We start from the raw sequence: 21,279 nt of genomic DNA on the forward strand, positions 1-21,279 counted from the left end.
ATTCCCAAGTCACCACTCAGATTCAGAAAAGGCGGGGCTGGATACACTTCTCCAGGACCTTGCAGAAAAAGCTCCACGTGGAGCTCCGCCTCTAGCCACCCCCACATCAGCACAGACCACGCCCACTGCTGTCATTTAGCTGAGTGGGGCGACTGGCTCGCGCTTTTCCCTTGGGGGCGTGGTTAGAACGTCTGTGGGTTCTTGCTCACCAATGAGACTGCAAGGCACAGCCGGGGAAGGGGTGGGCCGCCAGGCATCAAAGGGCGGTGTCTGCTTTCCTATTGGATGGCATGTGGTCGTCAAGGAAACTGCAGTGTGGGGCCGGGCTTTCTGGTGAGGCGGGGCTTCCCGGACGCCGAGGCCCTCCGTCAGCTGACCCACCGCCATCTTGGCCGCCATTTGCGAGCGGCCCCGAGCTGGGACGCGTCCGTGGAAGCGGGGCCTTATTCGCTGCCCCTTCTCCTCCGACTGGTCTCCGGCCACAGCCGTCGCTCTGGCCTCCACGTCGTCCTGTCCGCGGCGGCCGGAAACGCAGCGGGTCTGTCGCCTGAGGTGCGGTCGCCGGGTCCCCGCACCGCCCAGGGCCGCGGCGGCGGCGGCGTTCCCCTCGGAGGCCGAAGCCCACGGGCCGCCGCGATGGCCCTCAAGATGGTCAAGGGCAGTATCGACCGCATGTTCGACAAGAACCTGCAGGACCTGGTCCGTGGCATCCGCAACCACAAGGAGGACGAGGTGAGCCGGCGCGGAGCGGCCTCCGACCCCGTCGCCACTCCCGCCCTGCCTGGTCCGGAGCTGCGGCTCTGCACACTCCCTCCTTCCCCTGGCCTCAGTTTACCCCAGCAGCTTAAAACAGACGCTGTGCAGAACGGCTCAGGTGTCTGGGCGGTGCTCACCCGGCGCCACTCCCTGGGCCTCCAGGTTGTCCACATGCAGCGGTCGCGGTCCTGAAGGCCGAAGCCTTAGGTCTTGCAGTTGGGCGCCGCCGCTCGAGCCCGAGTTTACCTTCCTGGGGATGTGCTTGGGCACGGGGTCTCCCCGCCATGTGGAGGAAACGGGCCCCGCACAGAGCAGGCAAGTCGGAGGTCGGAGGTCTCCCATGGGGACGCACAGGTGCAGGTGTCGCTGCCCCCGAGCTCCTGGACTAGCGGCGTTTGCACGACCCAGGGGCGCCCAGAAATGGGGAAGCCTGGCGTGAGAGCTGGAAGCTCGAGGAAGGCAAAAGTCGGGGTGTGGAGGCGCTTTTTCCAGAAGTTACACCGAGACCACGGAGCTCGGCTTCCTTTCCTCCCACAGCCCGTGACCTAGATTGAGGAAGAAGTGATAGAGTGGCTGCCGGGTGCCTGGCTCAGTGGAAACACACAGGCCGCCTCCTGGGCAGGAAGGCCGTGCTGAAAGAGGGTGTCCATGTCGGGTGCCTGCTGGCCCCTGCTTGCTGTGTGAGTTCAGGAGGCAGGCCCCTGGCTGGGACAGTCGTTTCTCTGTAGCCCCTTCCCTTCCACCTTACCGGGGCTGGTTTGTACCCTCCCTGCTCTCCCAGGCTGTTACTTCAGTTAAAATAGCTGGTTGGCCTGCATTTTGTTGCGTGTGGACTGTCCTATGTGAAATTTTCTTTCTTTTTTTTTTTTTTTTTGACCCTCTCTGCTCTCAAAAGGGCTTCCATGTTCCCCTCTTTCCTTCCGTGAAGGTTCCCTGGGAAGCTGTTCTAAGACCCTGAGAACAGGTCACATTCTGAGTACGCGAGACAGGGTCTGGCTTGGGACATGACCCGGGTTGGCTTGAAGCTCATGATACTCCTGCCTCAGTCTTCTTAGTGCTGGGATTACAGATTTTGAGGTGTGTGTGCCCATGGCCCCAGGAGCCTCTGTTGTGTTTTGTTCTTCATGTCCCCTACCCTCCCATACCCGCAAGGCTCTTATCTTCCTTGGTAGTCGGTATATATACATGGACTGCCTGTCCCACAGGTGCCTGTAGGGTAATGGTGGAGGTGCTTTGTAAAAATTGGTGTGTATTATGTTTGATACTGAGTTTCATTATACTTTCAAACTCTTTCAGTAGTGCAGAGCTAGGCAGGCACAGAAAGCCCTCCAAGCCCCCAGTTTCTATGTGGCTTTTGCTGCTGCTGGCTGCTTGATTTTGGTTGTGAGTCTACCTTTAACTGCTGAGGCGTCTCTCCCACCATGGCTGGCCAGTCTGTATACAAGACATGCTGAGACTGCTTGGTCCTCTATCCCTCCTCAGGGACCATCTTCAAGTTCCTTGTGTGTTGTCAGGGGCTCATTGTAGACTACAGGTTCTAACTCCTGTGGAGGTCTGGCCGACCTTGTAGCACAAGTGACCATTTTCTGCTCTTTGCTCTGGTTGACACAGGTCTCACTGTGTAACCCTGGGAGTTGTAGTCTATCTACCTTACAAGTACTTAAATTGCAGGCGTGTGCTCTCTGGAAGTTTTGTGGGGTTTTGGTCTGTTTTTGAGATGATTTTTTTTTTTTATAAATTGAGACAGGGTTTCTCTGTATAGCCCTGGCTGTCCTGGAACTCACAGAGATCTTCCTGCCTCTGCCTCCAGAGTGGTTCTGGCATCAAAGGCATATGCAACTACTGCCTAGCTTGAGATGATCTTTAAAAAAAAAAAAAATTATTGCTGGGTGGTGATGGCGTACACCTTTAATCCCAGCACTTGGGAGGCAGAGGCAGGCGGATTTCTGAGTTCGAGGCCAGCCTGGTCTACAAGAGTGAGTTCCAGGACAGCCAGGGCTACACAGAGAAACCCTGTCTCGAAAAACAACAAAAAAACAAAAACAAAAACAAAAAATTATTGCTAGGTATGGTGGTACATGGCTGTGGATGGTGGAGAGTCTCAAATGGGTGCAGGGAGTTAAGGCCAGGTCCTCTTCTGTTAGATATCTGCAGCCCCTTTGAGATGATGCTACTCTGTAACTTTGACAGGCCTACAACTCACTCTGTAGATCAGGCTGGTCTTGGACTCTAGACACTCACCTGTCTCTGCTTCTAAAATGCTGGGATTGTGGGTGTACAGTACCATGCCCAATGAATTTTTGTCTTTTAGTAATAATGTATAAACACACATACACACATATATTTTATATATATATATATATATATATATATATGTATATTTAAAAGACTTACTTGTTTTACACGAGTACACTGTTGCTCTCTTCAAATACACCAGACAGAAGAGGGCATCCTATTGCAGATGGTTGTGAGCCACCATGTGGTTGCAGGTAAGAGCAGCCAGTGCTCTTAACTGCTGAGCCATCTCTCCAGTGTCGTCCCCCCCCCCCCCCCCGTGTGTGTGTATGTATATGTGTGTGTATGTGTGTGTGTGTGTGTATGTATGTATGTATATATATATATATATAATTTTTTTTAAAAAAGATTACTTTTCCTTATGTGTATATTTGTGTATCTGTGTGTCTGCAGCATGTGGAGGTGCCTGCAAAGCCAGGAGGTCATTGAATCTCCTGGAGCTGGAGTTAGAGGCGGTTGTGATCCACTGGACATGGGTGCTGTAAACCCAACTGAGGTCCTCTGTAAGAACAGCAAGCACTGTTAACTGCTGAGCCATCTCTTCGTCTCCACTCTTGAGTTTTTACCGTGTTCCATCATCTGTGACTTCAGAGTCTGGTAGCACTCTGTTGCTAAGCCACATCCTCCATCTTTATTTTGAGATAAGCTTCACTATGTAGCTCTGGATGGCTTCCATCATACTCAGTTCTGCCTGCCTCTGCCTCCTGAGTGCTGGGATTAAAGGGATGTCAGACTTATTCTCCCTGAATTTTTTTTTTAAAACAATGATATTGCCTGGCAGTGGTGGCACACGCCTTTAATCCCAGCACTTGGGAGGCAGAGGCAGGTGGATTTCTGAGTTCAAAGCCAGCCTGGTCTACAGAGTGAGTTCCAGGACAGCCAGGACTACACAGAGAAACCCTGTCTCGTAAAACCAAAAAAACCAAAAACCAAAAAAAAAAAAAAACCCACAATGCTATTATTAAATAAATCCAGAAAGTACCCTTCTCACTCACCTTACCCCACTCCTTCAAAGCTGCAGCTTCCATGAGTGTTTACATAGCAGGTATGAGCACCCCACCCCACCCCTCATCTCTATGCCAGTAACCTTGCAGAAAGCTAAAGAATGAAAGCAAAACACAGGCTGAGTATTTTTCCCTTGTGCTGCAGGGCACGCACCCCTTAGTGGAGTAAGTTTCTGTGCCGTATGCCAGGTCTCAGCATCTTTTGTTTTATAGGCTGTCTCAGGCACCAGTCCCTGTTGAGTGTGATCAGCCCAGCCCAGTTGTTTCTGAAACTCTGCTATAGCTATCTTGTGGGCTTTTAGCCTTTTGATGGGTAGCTCCAAGGGTCGAGTGAGACCTGGGTGCTCACAGCTGTTGCTGAGGCTTGGGCCCTGAGATGACCTGTACCTCAGGCTGCCTGTGTCCTTTGCTCTGCAATGCTCATTCTTTGCCCAGCACAAACGGTTCATGCACTCTTATTTTTTATTTTAGTTTTTTGCTTTTAGACAGTCATGCTGTGTTGCCCAGGTTGTCCTTTTTGTGGCACTGGCTGGTTGGCACCAATTTTAGGCATGTTCTTTACCCCTGAGCCACGTCATACCCTCAGCCCCCCATTAGGGGGTTCTAGGCAGGGGCTGCACCCCTGAGTCCCACTCCAGCCCTCTGTTTACTTTTCATTTTGAGACAGGGTTATGCAAAGTTGCCCAGGCTGGCCCTGAACTCAAGATCCCCCTGAACTCAAGATCCTCAGCCTCAGCTTCTTGGCTCCTGTCCTGTCTGCCCCATCGGCTTATTCATGCAGAGCTTTAAGCGCCTCTTTCTTTCTCTCAGGTGTTAGGCTTCTAATGCTGCTCTCTGGGTCCCAGGCTGGGACTGGCTCCATCTAGTCTCCAGAATTCCCCTTACTTTCCAGGCTCCCCAGGCCTCCACATTGGCTTATCTGTCTTGTAACTTCTTTTTCTGGTTTCTCTGCTGTAGCCATAGGAACCACAGCTCCTGGATCATTCTTGCTCTGACTTTGGGTGATGTGAGGTAACTTTTGTCCACCGGAGATACCCATGTGCTAATTGTGAGACCTGTGGACTTGTGTCCTTCAGTGGCAGAAGGAACTGCAGATGGGGTCAAACTGAGGACCCTGAGCTGGGCGTCATCCTGAATCATTTGGACCCATTCCCACCATCAGGTCCTCTAGGGAAGCAGGAAGGGGAGAGAGACAGAGCCTGGGAGACCCTGCCAGGTCAAGGAAAGAAGGAGCTGTGAATTAAGGATGTGAGGCTTCTCTGGATCTTGGGATAAGCAGGATGTAGGTGCTCCCTGGAACCTCAGGACACTAGCCTTGTCACAATTAGACTGTAGCCCCGTGAGGCTCCTAAGGCACCCAGCTCTGTGAGGATATGCACACATGGCCAGTTCCTGTGTATTATGTGTCGTTACCTGCCAGCAGTGTGTACCTATCTCCCGAAATGTGAGTCCAACTACTTGCCAGCCCTCCTGCCATACCTGCTCACAGGCAGGCTGGTGCTGTCCTTATCCATACAGATGTTGGAGGTTCTCAGGCACTTAAGGTTTTTTTGTGTCTTAAAACACCCTTGCTAGGCTCACCTAGGGACCCAGGATTTTGGTGCTCAACCTGGAACTACCAGCTGGGCCATTGGTCAGTACTTGGCTTCTCCAGTACTTTTTTTTGGGGGGTGGGGGGTGTTTTGAGACAGGGTTTTTCTGTATAGCCCTGGCTGTCCTGGAACTCACTTTGTAGGCTAGGCTGGCCTTGAACTCTGGCTGCTGCCTTCTTATCAGCCTGATAAAATAGCCATCTTTCACAAAACCAGCTGGCATGGGGCTCGAGCCTGGGAGAAGACCAAGGCAGAATGTTCCACATTAAAGCCGGCTTAAACTTCACAGTGAGGCATGTTTGGGAAAGGCCAAGGGTTGGGGTGTAGCACAGTGGTGAGCAGCCACTGGGCTGCCAAAAGGCTACCTTGGGCTCCTGAGGAAGTGTGTCTGCTCTGGGTTGGTTTGTTGTGTTTTTCCTTTTTCTTCCACCATCGCCTTTCAAGGGATCAAACGGGGCATCAGGCTTGGTTTTCATTTCCTTTTGAGACAGGAACTTACACTATAGCCCAGGCTGGCCTTGAACTTGGACACATCCTCTGCTTCTGCCTTTTAAGTACTGGAATGAAAGGGATGAACCTGGAGCCACAGGGGAGACCAGCCCTGCCTTCCAAGATGGAGTTCCAGCTCTGCAAGGACGCCTTAGCAGTTAACATTACCTTCTGCTCTTCTAGAAAACCTGGTTTGAGTCCTAGGACCTAGCTTGTAACCATCTGTAACTTTGTGTGTGTGTGTGTGTCCATGTAGAAATCAAAGGACAGCTTGTAGAGTTGGTTCTCAGGAGCATCTTTGTTGATTTTTTTGTTTGTTTGTTTTGTATTTCGAGATAGGGTATCACTATACAGCTTTGGCTGGCCTGGAACTTGCTTTGTGAACTATGCTGGCCTTAAATTAACACTTGCTTCTGAGTGCTTGGGGCAAGTGCCACCATGCCTAGCTGGAAGCACTAACCTGGCTTCTTTAGGCACATGCAGGGTGGGAGACTTGTGTAGAAGGAGCTGGCAGACATTGGTGTGTGGTGACAGTTGTGATGAGGAGTGCATATTGTACACCATATGTATGTAGTGCCTGCCAGAGGCCAGAGTAGGACATTGGCTCCTCTGTAGCTGGAATAAGTCTGTGAACGGCCATGCGAGTGCTGGGAATCAGACTCTTGTCCTATAAAGAGCAGCCTGAGTGGGTATCTGCTGAGTGTCTCAGCCCCGTGCTGTCTCTTTAATTGTGATTTTTTTTTTGTTTGTTTGTTTGTTTTTTGAGACAGGGTTTCTCTGTGTAGCACTGGCTGTCCCAGAACTCAATCTGTAGACCAGGCTGGCTTTGAACTCACAGAGATCCTTCTGCCTCTGCCTCCCAAGTGCTGGGATTAAATCTGTGCACTACCATACCAGGCTGTTTGCTTTCTTTTTCTTTCTTTTTTTTTTTGTTTTTTGTTTGTTTGTTTGTTTCAGAGACAGAGTTTCTCTGTGTAGCCCTGGCTGTCCTGGAACTCACTTTGTAGACCAGGCTGGCCTCAAACTCAGAAATCCGCCTGCCTCTGCCTCCCAAGTGCTGGGATTAAAGGCTTGGGCCACCACTGCCCGGCTTGCTTTCTTTTTCAAGATAGGGTCTTGTATAGTCTTGGCTATTCTGGAGTTCAATATGTAGCCCAGGCTGGGTTTGAACTCAGATCTACCTGCCACTGCCTCCAGAATGCTGGGATTAAAGGTGTGTCTCACCACTCCAGGTTGAAGTGAGTTTCTCTCACGAAATCTGGGAGTCACTGTTTTGAAAGTTTCCCTCTTGTGTTCTTTGTTCCCTTGGGACTCGGGCTGCACAAGGTGCTGAGGCTGTAAAAGTCCACTTGGTGAATTACTTTATATCATAGCCCTCACCTGTATGAGCACATGGGTGGGGGGTCCGCACGGGCTGGCATGCAGTAGTGTGCATGTGGCAGTCAGTGAAAGACCCCCGAAAGGGGACCCTCACTCAAGTCCAGATGGATGCGCACCCAAAGACACACGAGAGACCTTGATGCAATAGCAGAGGCAGTTTAATGGCGAGGGCCCTCGGGTCGAAACATGTCTCACTCAGGAGATAGAGGATTTGACCCAGAACCCAGGAAACTTGGGATATTTATGGGTAGAGGTTGGGGAGAGTGGGAAAATATGGCGGGTTACATATGATTGGATATTTCAAACATCAGCAATTTGTGTAAGCAATCATTTGAGCTGGCAGGATGACTAGTTATTTTTTTGACCATGAAACCTTGGACTTCTCGGAAAGGGGGAGAGAGAAGTAAACACCAGATAGCCCACTACTCACTTGGGCTTGTTTGAACTTGTCTGGGCATGTCCTTGTATGCCTTTTCATTTTTGGTCACCCTGCCCCTGGAGGGACTTAATATTTTTATTATGACTATATTTAATATGTTGTTGGTGGTCTTTGCTGACCATGGATTCTATTATTGTTTCAATGGTGCTTTCAAATTGTGTTCTCACATCAGCTCTCAGGCAGCCCTGCTGTTGACAGGCTGGCTCGTCCATGACGCCTGAAGCCTCTGGCTCCGCCTCCGTCTCACTCACTGGATTGCCCCTGTGCTGTTGTGACAGACCAGGTCTCCATCTCGCACCAGCGGTACTTTATAGTACTACTATAGTGGGCTAGCTTCAGCCCAGCCTTTCTTTCTTTTTCTTTTTTTCCCTTAATACAGGTTTTTTGAGTCAAGGACTTTGCTGTTTGCTGTGTAACTCACCACATAATACAGGCTGGCCCTGAACTTGAGGCCATCCTCCTTCCTCAGCCTCCCTTGCTGTGATTATATGTGTGCCTACCAGACTTGGTTGTCGAGTCACTTTGGGTTGTGTTTTGACAGCAATGTTTCCCTGGTGAAAACCAAGGGGATGTTGCAGGGACTTCAGACATCCAGCTCCTGGGTCCTGCTTGACCCCTGGTGAGTTCAGGGCAGGCACTTGGTTCACTTCTTCAAGCCCACCCCGTGTCCAGCTGAGAGTCCATCCTTTCCACAAAAGGCTGGCCTGAAGTTCATTCTTTTCTCAGTTATTAACAGCTGACATCTTTGACGAGAGATCAAGTCGTTCCTGAGGACCTTTGGGTGGCATTTAGTCTCTTGAGGCAGGTTGTGGTGACATTCCACATTTGTTCCATTGGACTCAGTCTAGATCATAAAATATTCAGGAAAGTACTCTGATAAGCCAAGCTTGATGACCCAGGCCTGTCATTCCATGGAGGGGGACAGGAGTTCAAGGCCAGCCTAATCGTATGGTGGTCTGGGTTACATGCGACCCTGTCTTAAAACAAAAGACCTCCCTTCCCCTCCCCTCCAAAAAAAAATCTCTTGTTGACAGGGTGCTTAACAGCTGTAGCTCTTTATTGTGACCCAGTACTAGAGACTGCCCTGGGCAGTGGTGAACCCACAAGCATCCTAGTAGGTCCACTTCACAGATACTCGGGATAGAGCCTGAATCCACACTTGCCTGGAGAGAGCTCTGAGGTGTGACATTTCCAGAGTGTGTCAGCTGTGGGTCAGCTCTGGACTGTATTTGAGGAACAGTGATACTTGCTGTCAAAGTCTGGTGGTGGCTACCGGGTTCCCTGTCAAGATGAGAGCCAGATTCCTTATTCTTCACACAGCACCTGGCACATGGGAGCTGATGTGGTGAGGGGGTCATTCTGTGCCCTGCTCTGGACATACCTCAGCACCTCTGCTCATGCTATCCTGGGGCTTGGCTTGACTCCATTTGTGCTTGTGCTGGTAGAAGACACTCCCCATCTGCTCTTCTCTGGACTTTGTGCCTCAGTTCTCTGTCTGACCCAAGAAGTTGTTGGATTTGCTGAGCTTGCGTGGGGGAGGCCAAGGGTGAATGCCCATGGTGAGCAGGGCTATGCAAAGCAGCCTATAGAGGGGAAGGCGATTCAGTGGGCCCTGCAGCTTAGGTAGACCAGATAGGCATCAGGCCATACAGTAGAATGTCATCGACTGGCACCATTGCTTAGGTCCTAAATAGTTCACCTTCATCCAGTTTGTCGTGAACCCCCCACGCTTGGGCACCAAACTGTTGCGCTTACTGGAGCCCGATGTTGGACGCCAAACTGTTGCAGCCCGTACTGCCCGTTCCGGTCCGAGGGTCAGGGTCTAGCAAGAGAGAGTGGGGATAAAGGGGAAGAGACGCGAAGAATGGAGACAAGACAGAGATTCTGATCAAGTCTCTTTTATTGAAGGGAATTTTGAGCTATTTATAGGCTTTTGCCACGTGCCTTGTAGGCGCGTGGATACCACGTGCCTTGCAGGTGTTGATATGACGTAAGCCTTACAGGCGTCTATAGCGTGGACAGCACGTGCACCGCAATGCCTTGCAGGCGTGGATAGCACATGCGCCTTATAAGCATGTATGGCGTAGATAGCACGTGGACAGCACGTGAACTGCATTGCCTTGCAGGCGTGGCCACCACGTGCACCTTGCAGCTGGGGCCAGTAAACAGCAACACAAAATATGTGGGGTATCAGAGTGTGCTTTAGCTGTTGTAGGCTATTGAAAACCAAATCTTTCGTCAGGGTATATGGTTCCAGATGGCTGTAAAGTTGATCTAGCCGCTTTCTGCTAAAGTCGGCTCCCAACACAGTTAAAGGCCTAGAGCAGTCACCATGGCCTCTCTCAGCTCCACAAGTCCACTTGCTACCTCTAAGAGTGTCCTGTTACAGCCATTTCCTGTCAGTGGAAAATAGGTACCCAGTTGGGCTTTGGGAGACTACTCAGAAGAGCATGCTGCCTGGCATGCACCAGCCCTGCTTCAGGTCTCAATGTTGCAGAGAGAAAGAGGAGAAAGCCGCCAGGTTTCTGTGTGTCCAGGCTGGCTGAAACTCTGTCCTCCTCCCCCTGAGCACCTGCTGACAGCCAGCAGCCGGGCCATACCAATTCTTGCACTTCACACTGCTGTCTCCACTCTCAGGCCAAGTACATCTCCCAGTGCATCGACGAGATCAAGCAGGAGCTGAAGCAAGACAACATCGCTGTGAAGGCCAACGCTGTCTGCAAGCTCACCTACGTGAGTGCCTCCTCTGTCGCCTCGCCTGCCTGCCTGTCTACCATCTGTCCATCAGACACTGCTGCTGTGGGCCGTGCAGTCCTGCCTGATGCTTCTGTTGCGGGTACAGGCTAGGAGTGTGGTGAGCAGCCTCAGGCTGTTAACGAGCCTTTTGGGCTGCAGGTGTATGTGAACATGATTGCCCTCTGCCTCCATTCCTCCTGAGATTGGGAGGTGACGTACCATTGCTGGCTTCTCAGCATTGGAGTATGCCACGGGGGCCACAGGACACTTCACTCACTCGAAGAAAAACTTGACTTTTTTTTTTTTTACCTTGTTTATCTTTGGGACAGGGTTTCTCTGTGTGGTCTTGGCTGTCCTGGAAATCACTCTATAGATCAGACTGGCCTTAAACTCAGAGATTAATCAAATAAAAAACCAAAACAAAGAAACAAAAAACCTCAGAGATTCACCCGTCTCTGCCTCCTGAGAGCTATGATTAATAGGCATGTGTCACCATGTCAACTTTTAATTTTTAATTGTATGCCCGTTCTTTCTTTCCTTGGTGCGTATGTAAGTATGCCATGGTGCTTGCGTGAAGGGTCACTCTCAGGGCCTGGTTCTTTCCATTATTCAAGTGGCAGGACTTGAACTCAGTTCATTAGGCTTGGCAGTAGGTGCCTTTACTTGCTCAGCCTTCTTGCTTTTTAAACAGTGCTTGGATTGAATTCAGAGCCTAGTACCCTTGAGGCAAGTGCTCTACCAGGTAGCTACACCTCCTTCACGCTCACACTGTTTTTTGTTTTTTTTCCTGGTTTTTGAGAAGTTTCTCTATGTAGCGCTCTGGCTGTCCTGGAACTCACTTTGTAGGCTAGGCTGGCCTTAAACTCACAGAGATCCTCCTGCCTCTGCCTTCCAAGTGCTGGGATTAAGGGTGTGCATTACTATGCCTGGCTATTTAATTTTCTAAAAGGTCTGTTTTACGTCTATTTGCTATTTTGCCTGAGTGTATATCTGTAGTGTGTGTGACCTCAGTTGGCTTGAATCTTCAATCCTGCTCCCTTTAGGTTTCCAAGTGCTCAGATCAGACAAGCATGGCTGTCAGACAAGCATAGCTGTGCGCCGTGATGTTGATGTTTCATACAGTAGCACCACATTCTCTGATATGAGTGTTCATCATCTTCTAGTGTTCTGAGAACTTGTTCCCTTAGACTTAGGCATTCCATAATCTTTTTTAAGTGCTACATAGGAAACCCAGTCTCTCACACTTGCCAAGCAAGACTCTCCTGATGAGCCACGCCCCCAGCCCCTCACTAGGGGATTCTAGGCAGGGCTCTACACCTGAGGTGCTCTCTCTGAATCACCTCCAGCTTTGTCAGCCATTTGTTGAAAAGAGGATATAAAAGTCCCCAGGGGTTTGTGATGGATGAAGTTGGTGTGTTCAGACTGAACGTATCTTGTTCTTCCCCATACAGTGTGAGTGTACTGGTAGCGTCTCCTGAGTACTGATCACCTTCACCATTCTTCCCTTAACAGTTACAGATGCTTGGGTACGATATCAGCTGGGCTGCCTTCAACATCATCGAAGTCATGAGTGCCTCCAAGTTTACATTCAAGGTGAGAACCTAGGATGCACAGCAGGCAGGTGTGTGTGCTCTGTGTGAGGTCCCTGAAGGAGGAGGGGTCCTCCAGCATGGGAGTATCCTTGAGGGTGTGTCCTCTGACCAGAGGTCCTGCTGTTGAGGTGTTGAGATCTGTCTTTGCCTACTGAGTGTTGGGATTAAAGGCGTGTACCACCCCACATGGGTTAACGCTGGTTTGTCTCTCATGCTGTGGACTGGCTTCAAATCCCCTGTAGCTGAGATTGGTCCTGAATTGAATGCCAGTCTTCTGTCTCTACCTCTTTTTTGTGTTTGTTTGTTTTTTTGGTTTTTTGAGACAGGGTTTCTCTGTGTAGCCCTGGCTGTCCTGGAACTCTGTAGACCAGGCTGGCCTTGAACTCAGAAATCCGCCTGCCTCTGCCTCCCAAGTGCTGGGACTAAAGGCCTGCACCACCACCGCCCAGCCTGTCTCTACCTCTTGAGTGCTGCAGAACAGGCTGTGCCACTGTGCCCAGCAGTGGCAGTGTTTGATTGGCGCATGCCTGGCTAAGGCTGGTCAGCACTGCTGTCCCAAGGGCTCTGATTACCTGCTTGTGGGGTCATTGTCATGACCGGTCATTTCCCAGCCTCTGGGCACGCTGGTCCCTTTAGACATTTTCCCGTTATCTGTCTTATTCCATGTATGTTATGTGTTCCATAACGCTGAAAGCACCCAGCCCCTAAGCAAGTCCCTAAGGGATGGAGTGGTACATTATGAGAAGCAGGGTTCTACCCCCCCCCCATGCACATGTGTGTACAGCAGTGAAGCTAGAACTGTCTGCACGTGTTGGGAAGGGCGTCTGGTGCTCTGCTGCGGTCACCCTCAGTGTTTCCAGGTGTTTGTTGGGTGCTCCTGGTGGGGCTTTAGGTAGCTGCGGCTCTGACACTCTGGCTGTTGACTCTGCAGCGTGTCGGCTACCTTGCAGCCTCCCAGTGCTTCCATGAAGGTACCGACGTCATCATGCTGACCACCAACCAGATCCGAAAGGTAGGCCCTGATGCTTTCTTGCCACTCAAGTGAGCTACTTAGTGACTGAGGGTCCCACCTGCCTGGGGCAGCTTTTCAAGGCTTTGTCACTGCTCATTTCCCCTGTGTCTCAGCAGATGGGAGATCTGGTCTCAGCAAGCATTGGCCTTCACATTCTAGAGGGCTTCAGGCTGGAATACATGCTCCTCCTCCCTTCCCTGCTCAGTACATAGGGCAGCTACAGCCTGTCCCTGTCTACACTAGGTCCTGCCTGGCTGCTGCCTCCCAGGCCTCTAGATAGTCAGTGAGGGAGTGTGTGAGGGAGTGAGTATGAGTGTGAGGGGGGGGAGTGTGAGTGTGAGGGAGGGAGTGTGAAGGAGGGAGTGAGAGAGAATGAGTGTGAGGGTGAAGGTGTAAGTGTGAGGGAGTGAGTGTGTGAGGGAATCAGTGAGGGAGTGTGAGTGAGGGAAGGGAGTGTGAGAGGGAGTGTGAATGTGAGGGAGGGAGTGTGTGAGGAAGGGAGTGAGTATGTGAGGGAATGAGTGTGGGGGAATGAGTGTGTGAGTCCTCCTTGACACCATCCCACTGCTGCCTTCCCTGTGTTGAAGCTTACTGGGAAGAGCAGATACCTGAGCTGGCCTTTGAGAAGAGCGAGGGTCTGAGTGCTTAGGGCCCTCTAAAGGAGGCTCCTGGCTGCTCCTGTGTGCGTGAGCCTCGTGAGAAGCAGCTGGACTTGAGTGGCCAGGCTCCGGGAGGATTGAACATGTGGGCTCTAGGAGGAAGGCGAGTGGGATGCGGAGGTGAGCAGGTTGAGTCAGGCTGAGGCTGGCTCCGGCCATAGCATCATCCCAGTGTCTGTATGCCTGCAGTGTGGGCTTGTAAGTCAGGCATTCCTCTGTAAGACACAGGAGCTCAGCTCCGTAAGAGAAGGTGTCCGACTACCGAGGACAGCAGTAATTTGCTGATGTCTTGGTTGGGACCTGGTATATGTGCATGGGCGTATGTCCCAGGCCTCTGCAGCCGCTGTGTAGTCTGAAACAGCCTGGGATCTAGGCATGGGGTTCTCAAGGCCAACCTCCAGGTCATCCTGTCATCTCTGTGACATGCTTTCCTGCTAAGGAGGGGGCAGTGCTTACATTGACTCCATTGCTTCCCTTCCATCCTTTTGGGAGATGGCACTACAAAGTCTGGGTCTGGCCATAGATCACACAAAGGGCTGATCATAGGTAGTTTCTGTTGCCGTGTGAGCCCGGGGAAAGGCCCTAAAGCTCACAACATTATGTTAACCATGAGGCCGGCACTCTGAACATGTTCCCTGTACAACCTAACTGGGGTGCATCCTCTACCAACAGGTACACTGACTGCCTTAGAGCAGGGAGTCAGGGCACTAGGAGGAAGTTGCCTTAGGCCCCATGCATTAGAAGGATGAACTCAGTATTGGCTCAGAGCATCTCAGATCAGAACAGACAGAGGACTGTTCCTGGTATCATGGGGGAGTTGCTGAGTAGAAAAGGTTCCTGTAGCATTGCCAGGAACCATGACGTCCTTGTCCAGGAGTTGTTACTTGCAAAGTAGCCTCTGTCCTCAAGGAGCCCAGAGACCTGGTGGCTTCCACACAGCTTTCTGTGTTCTCTGCCTCTGACCTGTGTTCTAGTTCTTAATGACAGTAGAGGAGCTGAGAGGCTACAGACATACAGATAGTCCCAAGGGACTGCCACTGACTCTCCTGTTGTCTCCTTGCAGGACCTGAGCAGCCCCAGCCAGTACGACACTGGAGTAGCACTGACTGGTCTATCCTGTTTTGTCACCCCAGATCTTGCCAGAGACCTGGCAAATGACATCATGACCCTGGTGAGTTTGTGTACCTACACCACTGTTTACCTTTATCCAGTGAGGCCCAGAACCCAGTATTGAGCCCTTGCTCTGAGGAGACAGAGAGGCCCTCAGAGTGGCTGCTGTGTAGCTGGGGCAGATAGGGCAGAGCAGAAGTCAGCCTTGCTTTCACCTGGGTTTGTCCTCTGGATCCTGCCTGATGGTCTAAAAGTTGAATACCACGAGAGGGCAGAGCCTGTTGTGGCCATCCAGATCTGGCAGGTACCTGTTGTAAACAGAGCTCCACTGGGACCCTCCATGGCCACCCACCCCTTTGGGGTAGCTGCAGCTGGTGTGACAGATTGGCCACTGAGTAGACTGAGTATAGCTTTCGAGGCTTTCCAGATAGTTCCCAGCTCTGTGGACCAGAGAGCATGTAGGGTCTGCATGGAGAGCCCCCTGGAGCCTCCCACCCCACCCCCACTGTCAGTGCAGAGGCTCCTGGAGGAGCCTTGAGTGAGGGCAGCCTGGAGCAGGCCAGGCATTATAGCCAGATGAGCCTTCACAGTGACTGCGTCCCTTGTGGGCCTAGCACCTCTTAAGGCAGCAGATACAGAGGACAGGGCAGAGTCTGCTCTAGGTGGGTTAACAGAGTGAGGTGTGGAAGAGTCGGGTGCCAGCCAGGTGAGTCACCAGTCACCCTTCTGTCCTCACAGATGTCTCACACAAAGCCATACATCAGGAAGAAGGCAGTGCTGATCATGTACAAAGTGTTCCTCAAGTACCCCGAGTCTCTGCGTCCTGCCTTCCCCCGTCTTAAGGAGAAGCTGGAGGACCCAGACCCAGGTTGGTGACAGGAAACTGTCCAGCCAGCTCCTGGGAAGATGGGAAGATGGGGGATGGTGGGAACATGGATATGGGTCTCTGCTGCAAATCCCTTTGATCTGTGCTGGTGATGGGCTGACAGCCACAAGCCATAGTACACAGTTGAGACTCCCCATGGCTCAAGGTTCCTTGTCTGAGTGGACAGTCAGGTCCAGCACAGCCAGCTTACTATGAAGTCAGCGGGGCCCCGGGACCCCCTGGGAGCTGTGCAGCTGTGGTAAGTGAACAGTCAGTCTTGCTGTCTCCACCTCTGCAGAGCTGACTGAGCAGGATAGGGTGCTGTAGACCTTACATCCATCCAGCCTGGAAGCCCTGAGGGGCTGGGGAGCATGTGTCATTTGATTAAAGTGGTGGTCATTTAGGATTTGCGCACATAAACACCTTCCTCTATGATACACACAGGTAGATTAATGACTGTGTCCCTCGTGGGCTTGTGCTGCCTGGTGCTCTGGAAGCAGTGTCCTGAGACGGGCTGTAGCTCATCTGTATGGTCTGTGGTCGAAGCCCACTCTCTCAGTCTGTGTGTGAGGCAGACAACTGGGAGGAGATGAGTAAGGGGCCATGTTATGGTAGCCTGAGATCTGGAAACATCCAGGCCTCCTGAGAGGAGCATACTTCTCAGTGGAGCAGGTCCTGTGGCCTGGGATCATGTGTTAGAGCAGCCACATAGTCAAGCATAGGCCCTTGGATTGGAGGCAGAGCATGCCATCAGATTAGATTGGGGTACAAGGGACCCACCTTGCGTTTTACTTACGGGGCACTTGAGTGTTTGTGCAGGTCCTGGGTGTGCTCAAAGTAAGAGGCGCATCCTCGGAGCCTCATGTTTCCCAGCCTTCCAGCTGCCACCTGGCCATCTGTGGAACCAGGTCCCTCCTGGCCTCTTGAGGAAGACTTGAGGCCCAGAACACCACATGGCTTGCAGGGAGCACTGCCCCTCAGTGGGCCAGATATTTAGTTCAACTGTTTGCAGCTGGAAAGTGACAGGGCTTCAGTTGCAGGACAGCTGGCTCACTGTACCTCAGGTGTTTGGTACAAGAATGCCTAAGAACGGTTAAGATGGCCTGGGCTAGAGCCTGAGCCTTGTTACAGGAAACAGTGGAGACACAAAGGCTAAGGGCAGGTGATAGAATGCCCATCTGCCATGTCCGGAAGGAAGCCTAGATCACATCCCCAGCACCATAGAGACCAGCACCGCATGGTAGCACATGCCTGATGCCTGGCAGTGTAGGCAGAAAGTCAGGTTCAAGGCCAGCCTGCCTCCGTGGGACCCTCAGAAAAAGTAAGCAGTGACTGAGGCAGCACCCCCTTCTTGTGGAGGAGGGGCTCTTCACTGCCCTGTACAGCTGCTGAACCGGCAAGAAGTGCTCCTCCCATCTTGGGGACACAGGTCTTAGCGGAGCGTCACTAGACAGGACAGATCTGACAACTGGTCAGTGCTGGCCACTTGACCTTCCTGTCTCCAGCCCCTCTATGCCTCGGGCTGTCTTTCTGGTGTCATCCTGAGCTGGAGACACAGAGCAGGGCTCTTGCCCTGGAAGGCTCGGGCTCCTTACAGTGGAGGCTAAGGTATTCCAGCATGCTTGGTGTCAGTTTGTGCTTCTGTGAGCATGTGAGTGCTGAGGTAGGGTGGTGGTCAGCCCAGGGCAGTATGAACCTATCCTTGAGAGAACTAACGTGGTCTGTGTCCAGTCTGTCCCCTCCCACACAGGGCAGCAGTAACAGACCAAAGAAACAATCCTAGTCAGTAGTGAGCATGCACAGAGTTACTGTAGGAACGGCTTGTCTTAATCCCAGTGTGGGCTGTGGGGTGTGGGGCTGCTTCTGGACTGTCCGTAGCAGCTGGCTGTGATCTGCCTCGTGCTTTAGTAGAAGAATGGTTTTATCAGCCACAGATAGTTTCTGAGATTGTATAATGTTTGGAATTTTGGGGACTTTTTGGAAGCTATATAAATGCTAGGGCCCTGTCTTCTTAGTTAGAGTTTTACTGCTGTGAACAGACACCATGATCAAGGCAACTCTTTAAGAACAACATTTAATTGAGGCTGGCTTACAGGCTGAGGTTTCAGTGCATTTTCCTCAAGGCAGGAACATGGCAGCATCCAGGCAGGTGTGGTGCAGATGTTCTAGATCTCCTAAAGAGAGTTCTACACCTTCATCTCAAGGCTGCTAGCAGAATACTGGCTTCCAGGCCGCTAGGATGAGGGTCTTAAAGTCCACACCCACAGTGACACGCCTACTCCAACAGTGCCATACCTAATAGTGCTACTCCCTGGGCTGAGCATATACATCACAGGCCCCGAAAGGAGAGGTGGGTTGTGGTTGTTATTGGTCTCTGATTGCTATAAAGAAGAAACAAGAAAAAATTAGATATCCTGCCAGCGAATATCAAACTTGTTCCAAGGGACACTGTGTCCCTAACCAGGAAGTAGACTAGCAATGACAATGTCCCTTTCCCTCTGTCTTCTTTTTCTCTCCTTTTGTGTTGGGGTGGAAAGGGTGGAGAGGGTATAAAATGGTAGAAGAAAGAAGACCTCACAGGGCAGCACTGCCGCCCGCCTGCACCACTCAGGCCTGCTTGAAGAGGCTGAGAATTGCTGGGAGTTGCTCACTTGAGCATGGGCAACCTATGAATGCCTACACCAGAGAGGACTCCCCTTCCCACAGCAGTACCCAGGCTCAAGAAATCAAGAGAGGTACAGCCGCAGATGGCTCAGTGGTTAGAACGCTGGCTGCTCTTGAAGGGGACCCAGGTTTAGTTCTCAGCACCCATGTGGTGGCCCACAGCCATTTATAACTCCAGCTTCAGGGGACCTGACACCCTTTCTGCTCTCCAGGCTCTGCACATGTGCTGCACAGGTATACAGGCCAACAAATGCTCACAAAAATAAATCTTAAAGTGGCAAGTTATGAGATATCATGGCTATACTAAACAGTGTTTGCCCAGCCCCCGCTGTTCAGAGCAGTCCGGGAACTGTTTACTGTGCCGCAGGCCTGGGGTTCTAGCTGGTCATGCGCATGGTGAGAGTCTCCAGTGTGTCCTTGGGCCTCCACAGCCCTGTACCACATGTTCTCGTTGTCCGGGGTGTGTGCCTGGTAGCTAGGGAAGCCTCCTTTGTTGTGGTACATGTCCTGCTCTGTGGGTATCATTGTTATCGATGGGGACAGTCCCTGTAAACAGGGATGCCCTGGTTGGTGGAGATACTACCTTGGTAGTAGAATGTTCCACTCTTTGCTGATGTGGACCCTCTCTTGGTCCTCAGGGGTACAGTCTGCAGCAGTTAATGTCATCTGTGAGCTGGCGCGCCGCAACCCTAAAAACTACCTATCTCTGGCCCCACTGTTTTTCAAGCTCATGACATCCTCCACCAACAACTGGGTCCTTATCAAGATCATCAAGCTGGTAAGCGCTGAAGGATGGGCTGTGTCCTGGGCTGGCATCCATGTTCTACAGGCATCCTGGTGACCACAGTACCCTTGTCCCCACAGTTCGGTGCCCTGACTCCCCTGGAGCCCAGGCTGGGCAAGAAGCTGATTGAGCCCCTCACCAACCTCATCCACAGGTAGCTGCTCCTTGGCTGCCATCCCTGAGCAGGGGCATTGGTGCCACTCTGACCCGACCCCTATCCACAGTACCCTCCTGTCTCACTGACTGAGGCTATTCTGTTTAGTCTGTTTCATTTTCTTGAGGCACATTTTGCTTTGTAGCCCAGGCTTGCCTAGAATTCACAAAAATCCCCTGGAGCTGAGATTTTAAGTGTGCACCACTCCACTCAGCTCAGTCAGCTTTGACCTGGGCCTACACCAAGCCCTGTACTCATGTACCCCTTCAGCATCCTGGATCCCCAGAGCTGGGCCATGTCCCTCTGAACTGATCCTCCAGAGGAGCTGCAGGTCATCGTGGCACACACAGGGACAGGGTTGGGGGTGAGAGAAGTCAGTGTTGAGCTGCGTTCCTTGCCTGAGAGGAGGCACAGTAATCATTATGGTGTCACTGTGCTTTAGAAGGGTGGCAGTGGTGTCGTTCCATGGAGCCCAGCAGTGTGAGCTTGTCTGTGTGCAACACTTGGGCTAGGTCCTCATTTCTTCCTTTCTCTCAGCACCTCTGCCATGTCCCTGCTGTACGAGTGTGTGAACACCGTAATTGCTGGTGAGTGTGCTAAGTGCCCTGCTAGGTGGGCGCCGGCTGGGGGTGGAGTCAACAGCCCGGCTAGGAGGGCACTGGCCTCAACACTGCTCTTGGCTGCTACTGGGCTGGGAGAGGGTTCAGCTCCTCCTGTTGGAGGGAGCTGAGGAGCCTGAGCTGCAGGACCCAGTGCATCCTCTGGATGAGGCAGCTGGCTGTCCCCTGCCCAAGTCCTCCTCTACAGTGCTGGTGGAAACTCAGGTTTCCACATGGCTCAGTTCCCAGCCCTTCCTCAGGCCCCTTTGCAAATTTGAGAGGTTATCTCGCAACTTGGACACAGAGCCCAAGACCCACAGGTCTCCAGCCTATACTGTCCAGCACAGGTTTGCACCCCAGATCCCAGAGAGAATTAGGAGCTGTGTGATCCTGTCTTAGGCACCAGTACTTTAGGTCTAAGAGCCACTCCTGTTAGGGAGGATGGGAGACCCAGGCCAGATCCCCTGGCTTCCTAAGGTTCAACCTGTCCATATGCCTTTTGAACATGCAGCCTCAAGCCTCCTAGGAGTCAGGCAGCCAGGTCCCTGTTGGTGGGATGGGTCAGTAGGGTGACCTGTCTGACCCAGGGCCACTAACCTCGACCTCCATGTGCCCCAGTGCTCATCTCACTGTCTTCCGGGATGCCCAATCACAGCGCCAGCATCCAGGTGCGTCTCCCTGGTCTTTGCGGATCAGCATAGGTGGGGCTCGTGGGGGCTAGGCCAGGGCTCCTGAGCCAGACTGGAAATGATTGTGGTGGTCATCTCCCAAGTTCATTTTTCTCCAACAGCTCAAATGTGAAGGAAGTCCTCTAGCCCCAGCCCTCCCACAGACACCTCCTTTCTCCATTGGACTTCCACTGGGGCCCAGTCAGTCTGTCTGGGTGACTAGTGTGGCCACTCTGTGCCCCCAACACCTGTCCTCACTGGTGCCATGCTGAGTGGGGTCCCCAAAGTGAAGGCTACAGTCACCTGCCCTCCCTGTCCCCCGATGCATGCCCTTGGTTAGGGCTGGTGGTGGGCTGTTGGGCATGGTGGTGGGTGCAAACCAGTGTGGCTTCCCTCCTCTTAGCTGTGCGTTCAGAAGTTGAGGATACTGATAGAAGACTCCGACCAGAACTGTAAGTCACTGCCACCTTCCCTGGCTCTC

At 52.0% G+C, this 21,279-nt stretch overlaps 1 protein-coding gene across 1 annotated transcript in view; it reads left to right on the plus strand.

Annotated features, from left to right (window-relative positions):
• The first annotated feature begins 317 nt into the window (after positions 1-317).
• Ap3d1 (adaptor related protein complex 3 subunit delta 1) overlaps positions 318-21,279 on the plus strand; it is a 35,200-nt gene continuing 14,238 nt past the window's right edge. Inside the window, exons 1-11 of the mRNA XM_076919388.1 lie at positions 318-732; positions 10,593-10,688; positions 12,204-12,284; positions 13,215-13,295; positions 15,018-15,125; positions 15,803-15,932; positions 19,232-19,371; positions 19,458-19,531; positions 20,069-20,118; positions 20,749-20,798; positions 21,202-21,250. Of these exons, the coding sequence (XP_076775503.1) occupies positions 637-732; positions 10,593-10,688; positions 12,204-12,284; positions 13,215-13,295; positions 15,018-15,125; positions 15,803-15,932; positions 19,232-19,371; positions 19,458-19,531; positions 20,069-20,118; positions 20,749-20,798; positions 21,202-21,250 (955 nt within the window). The 5' untranslated portion in view covers positions 318-636. The remainder of the gene's footprint in view (positions 733-10,592; positions 10,689-12,203; positions 12,285-13,214; positions 13,296-15,017; positions 15,126-15,802; positions 15,933-19,231; positions 19,372-19,457; positions 19,532-20,068; positions 20,119-20,748; positions 20,799-21,201; positions 21,251-21,279) is intronic.

Source organism: Arvicanthis niloticus, chromosome 22, assembly GCF_011762505.2.
Source record: "Arvicanthis niloticus isolate mArvNil1 chromosome 22, mArvNil1.pat.X, whole genome shotgun sequence".
Lineage (NCBI taxonomy): Eukaryota > Metazoa > Chordata > Mammalia > Rodentia > Muridae > Arvicanthis > Arvicanthis niloticus.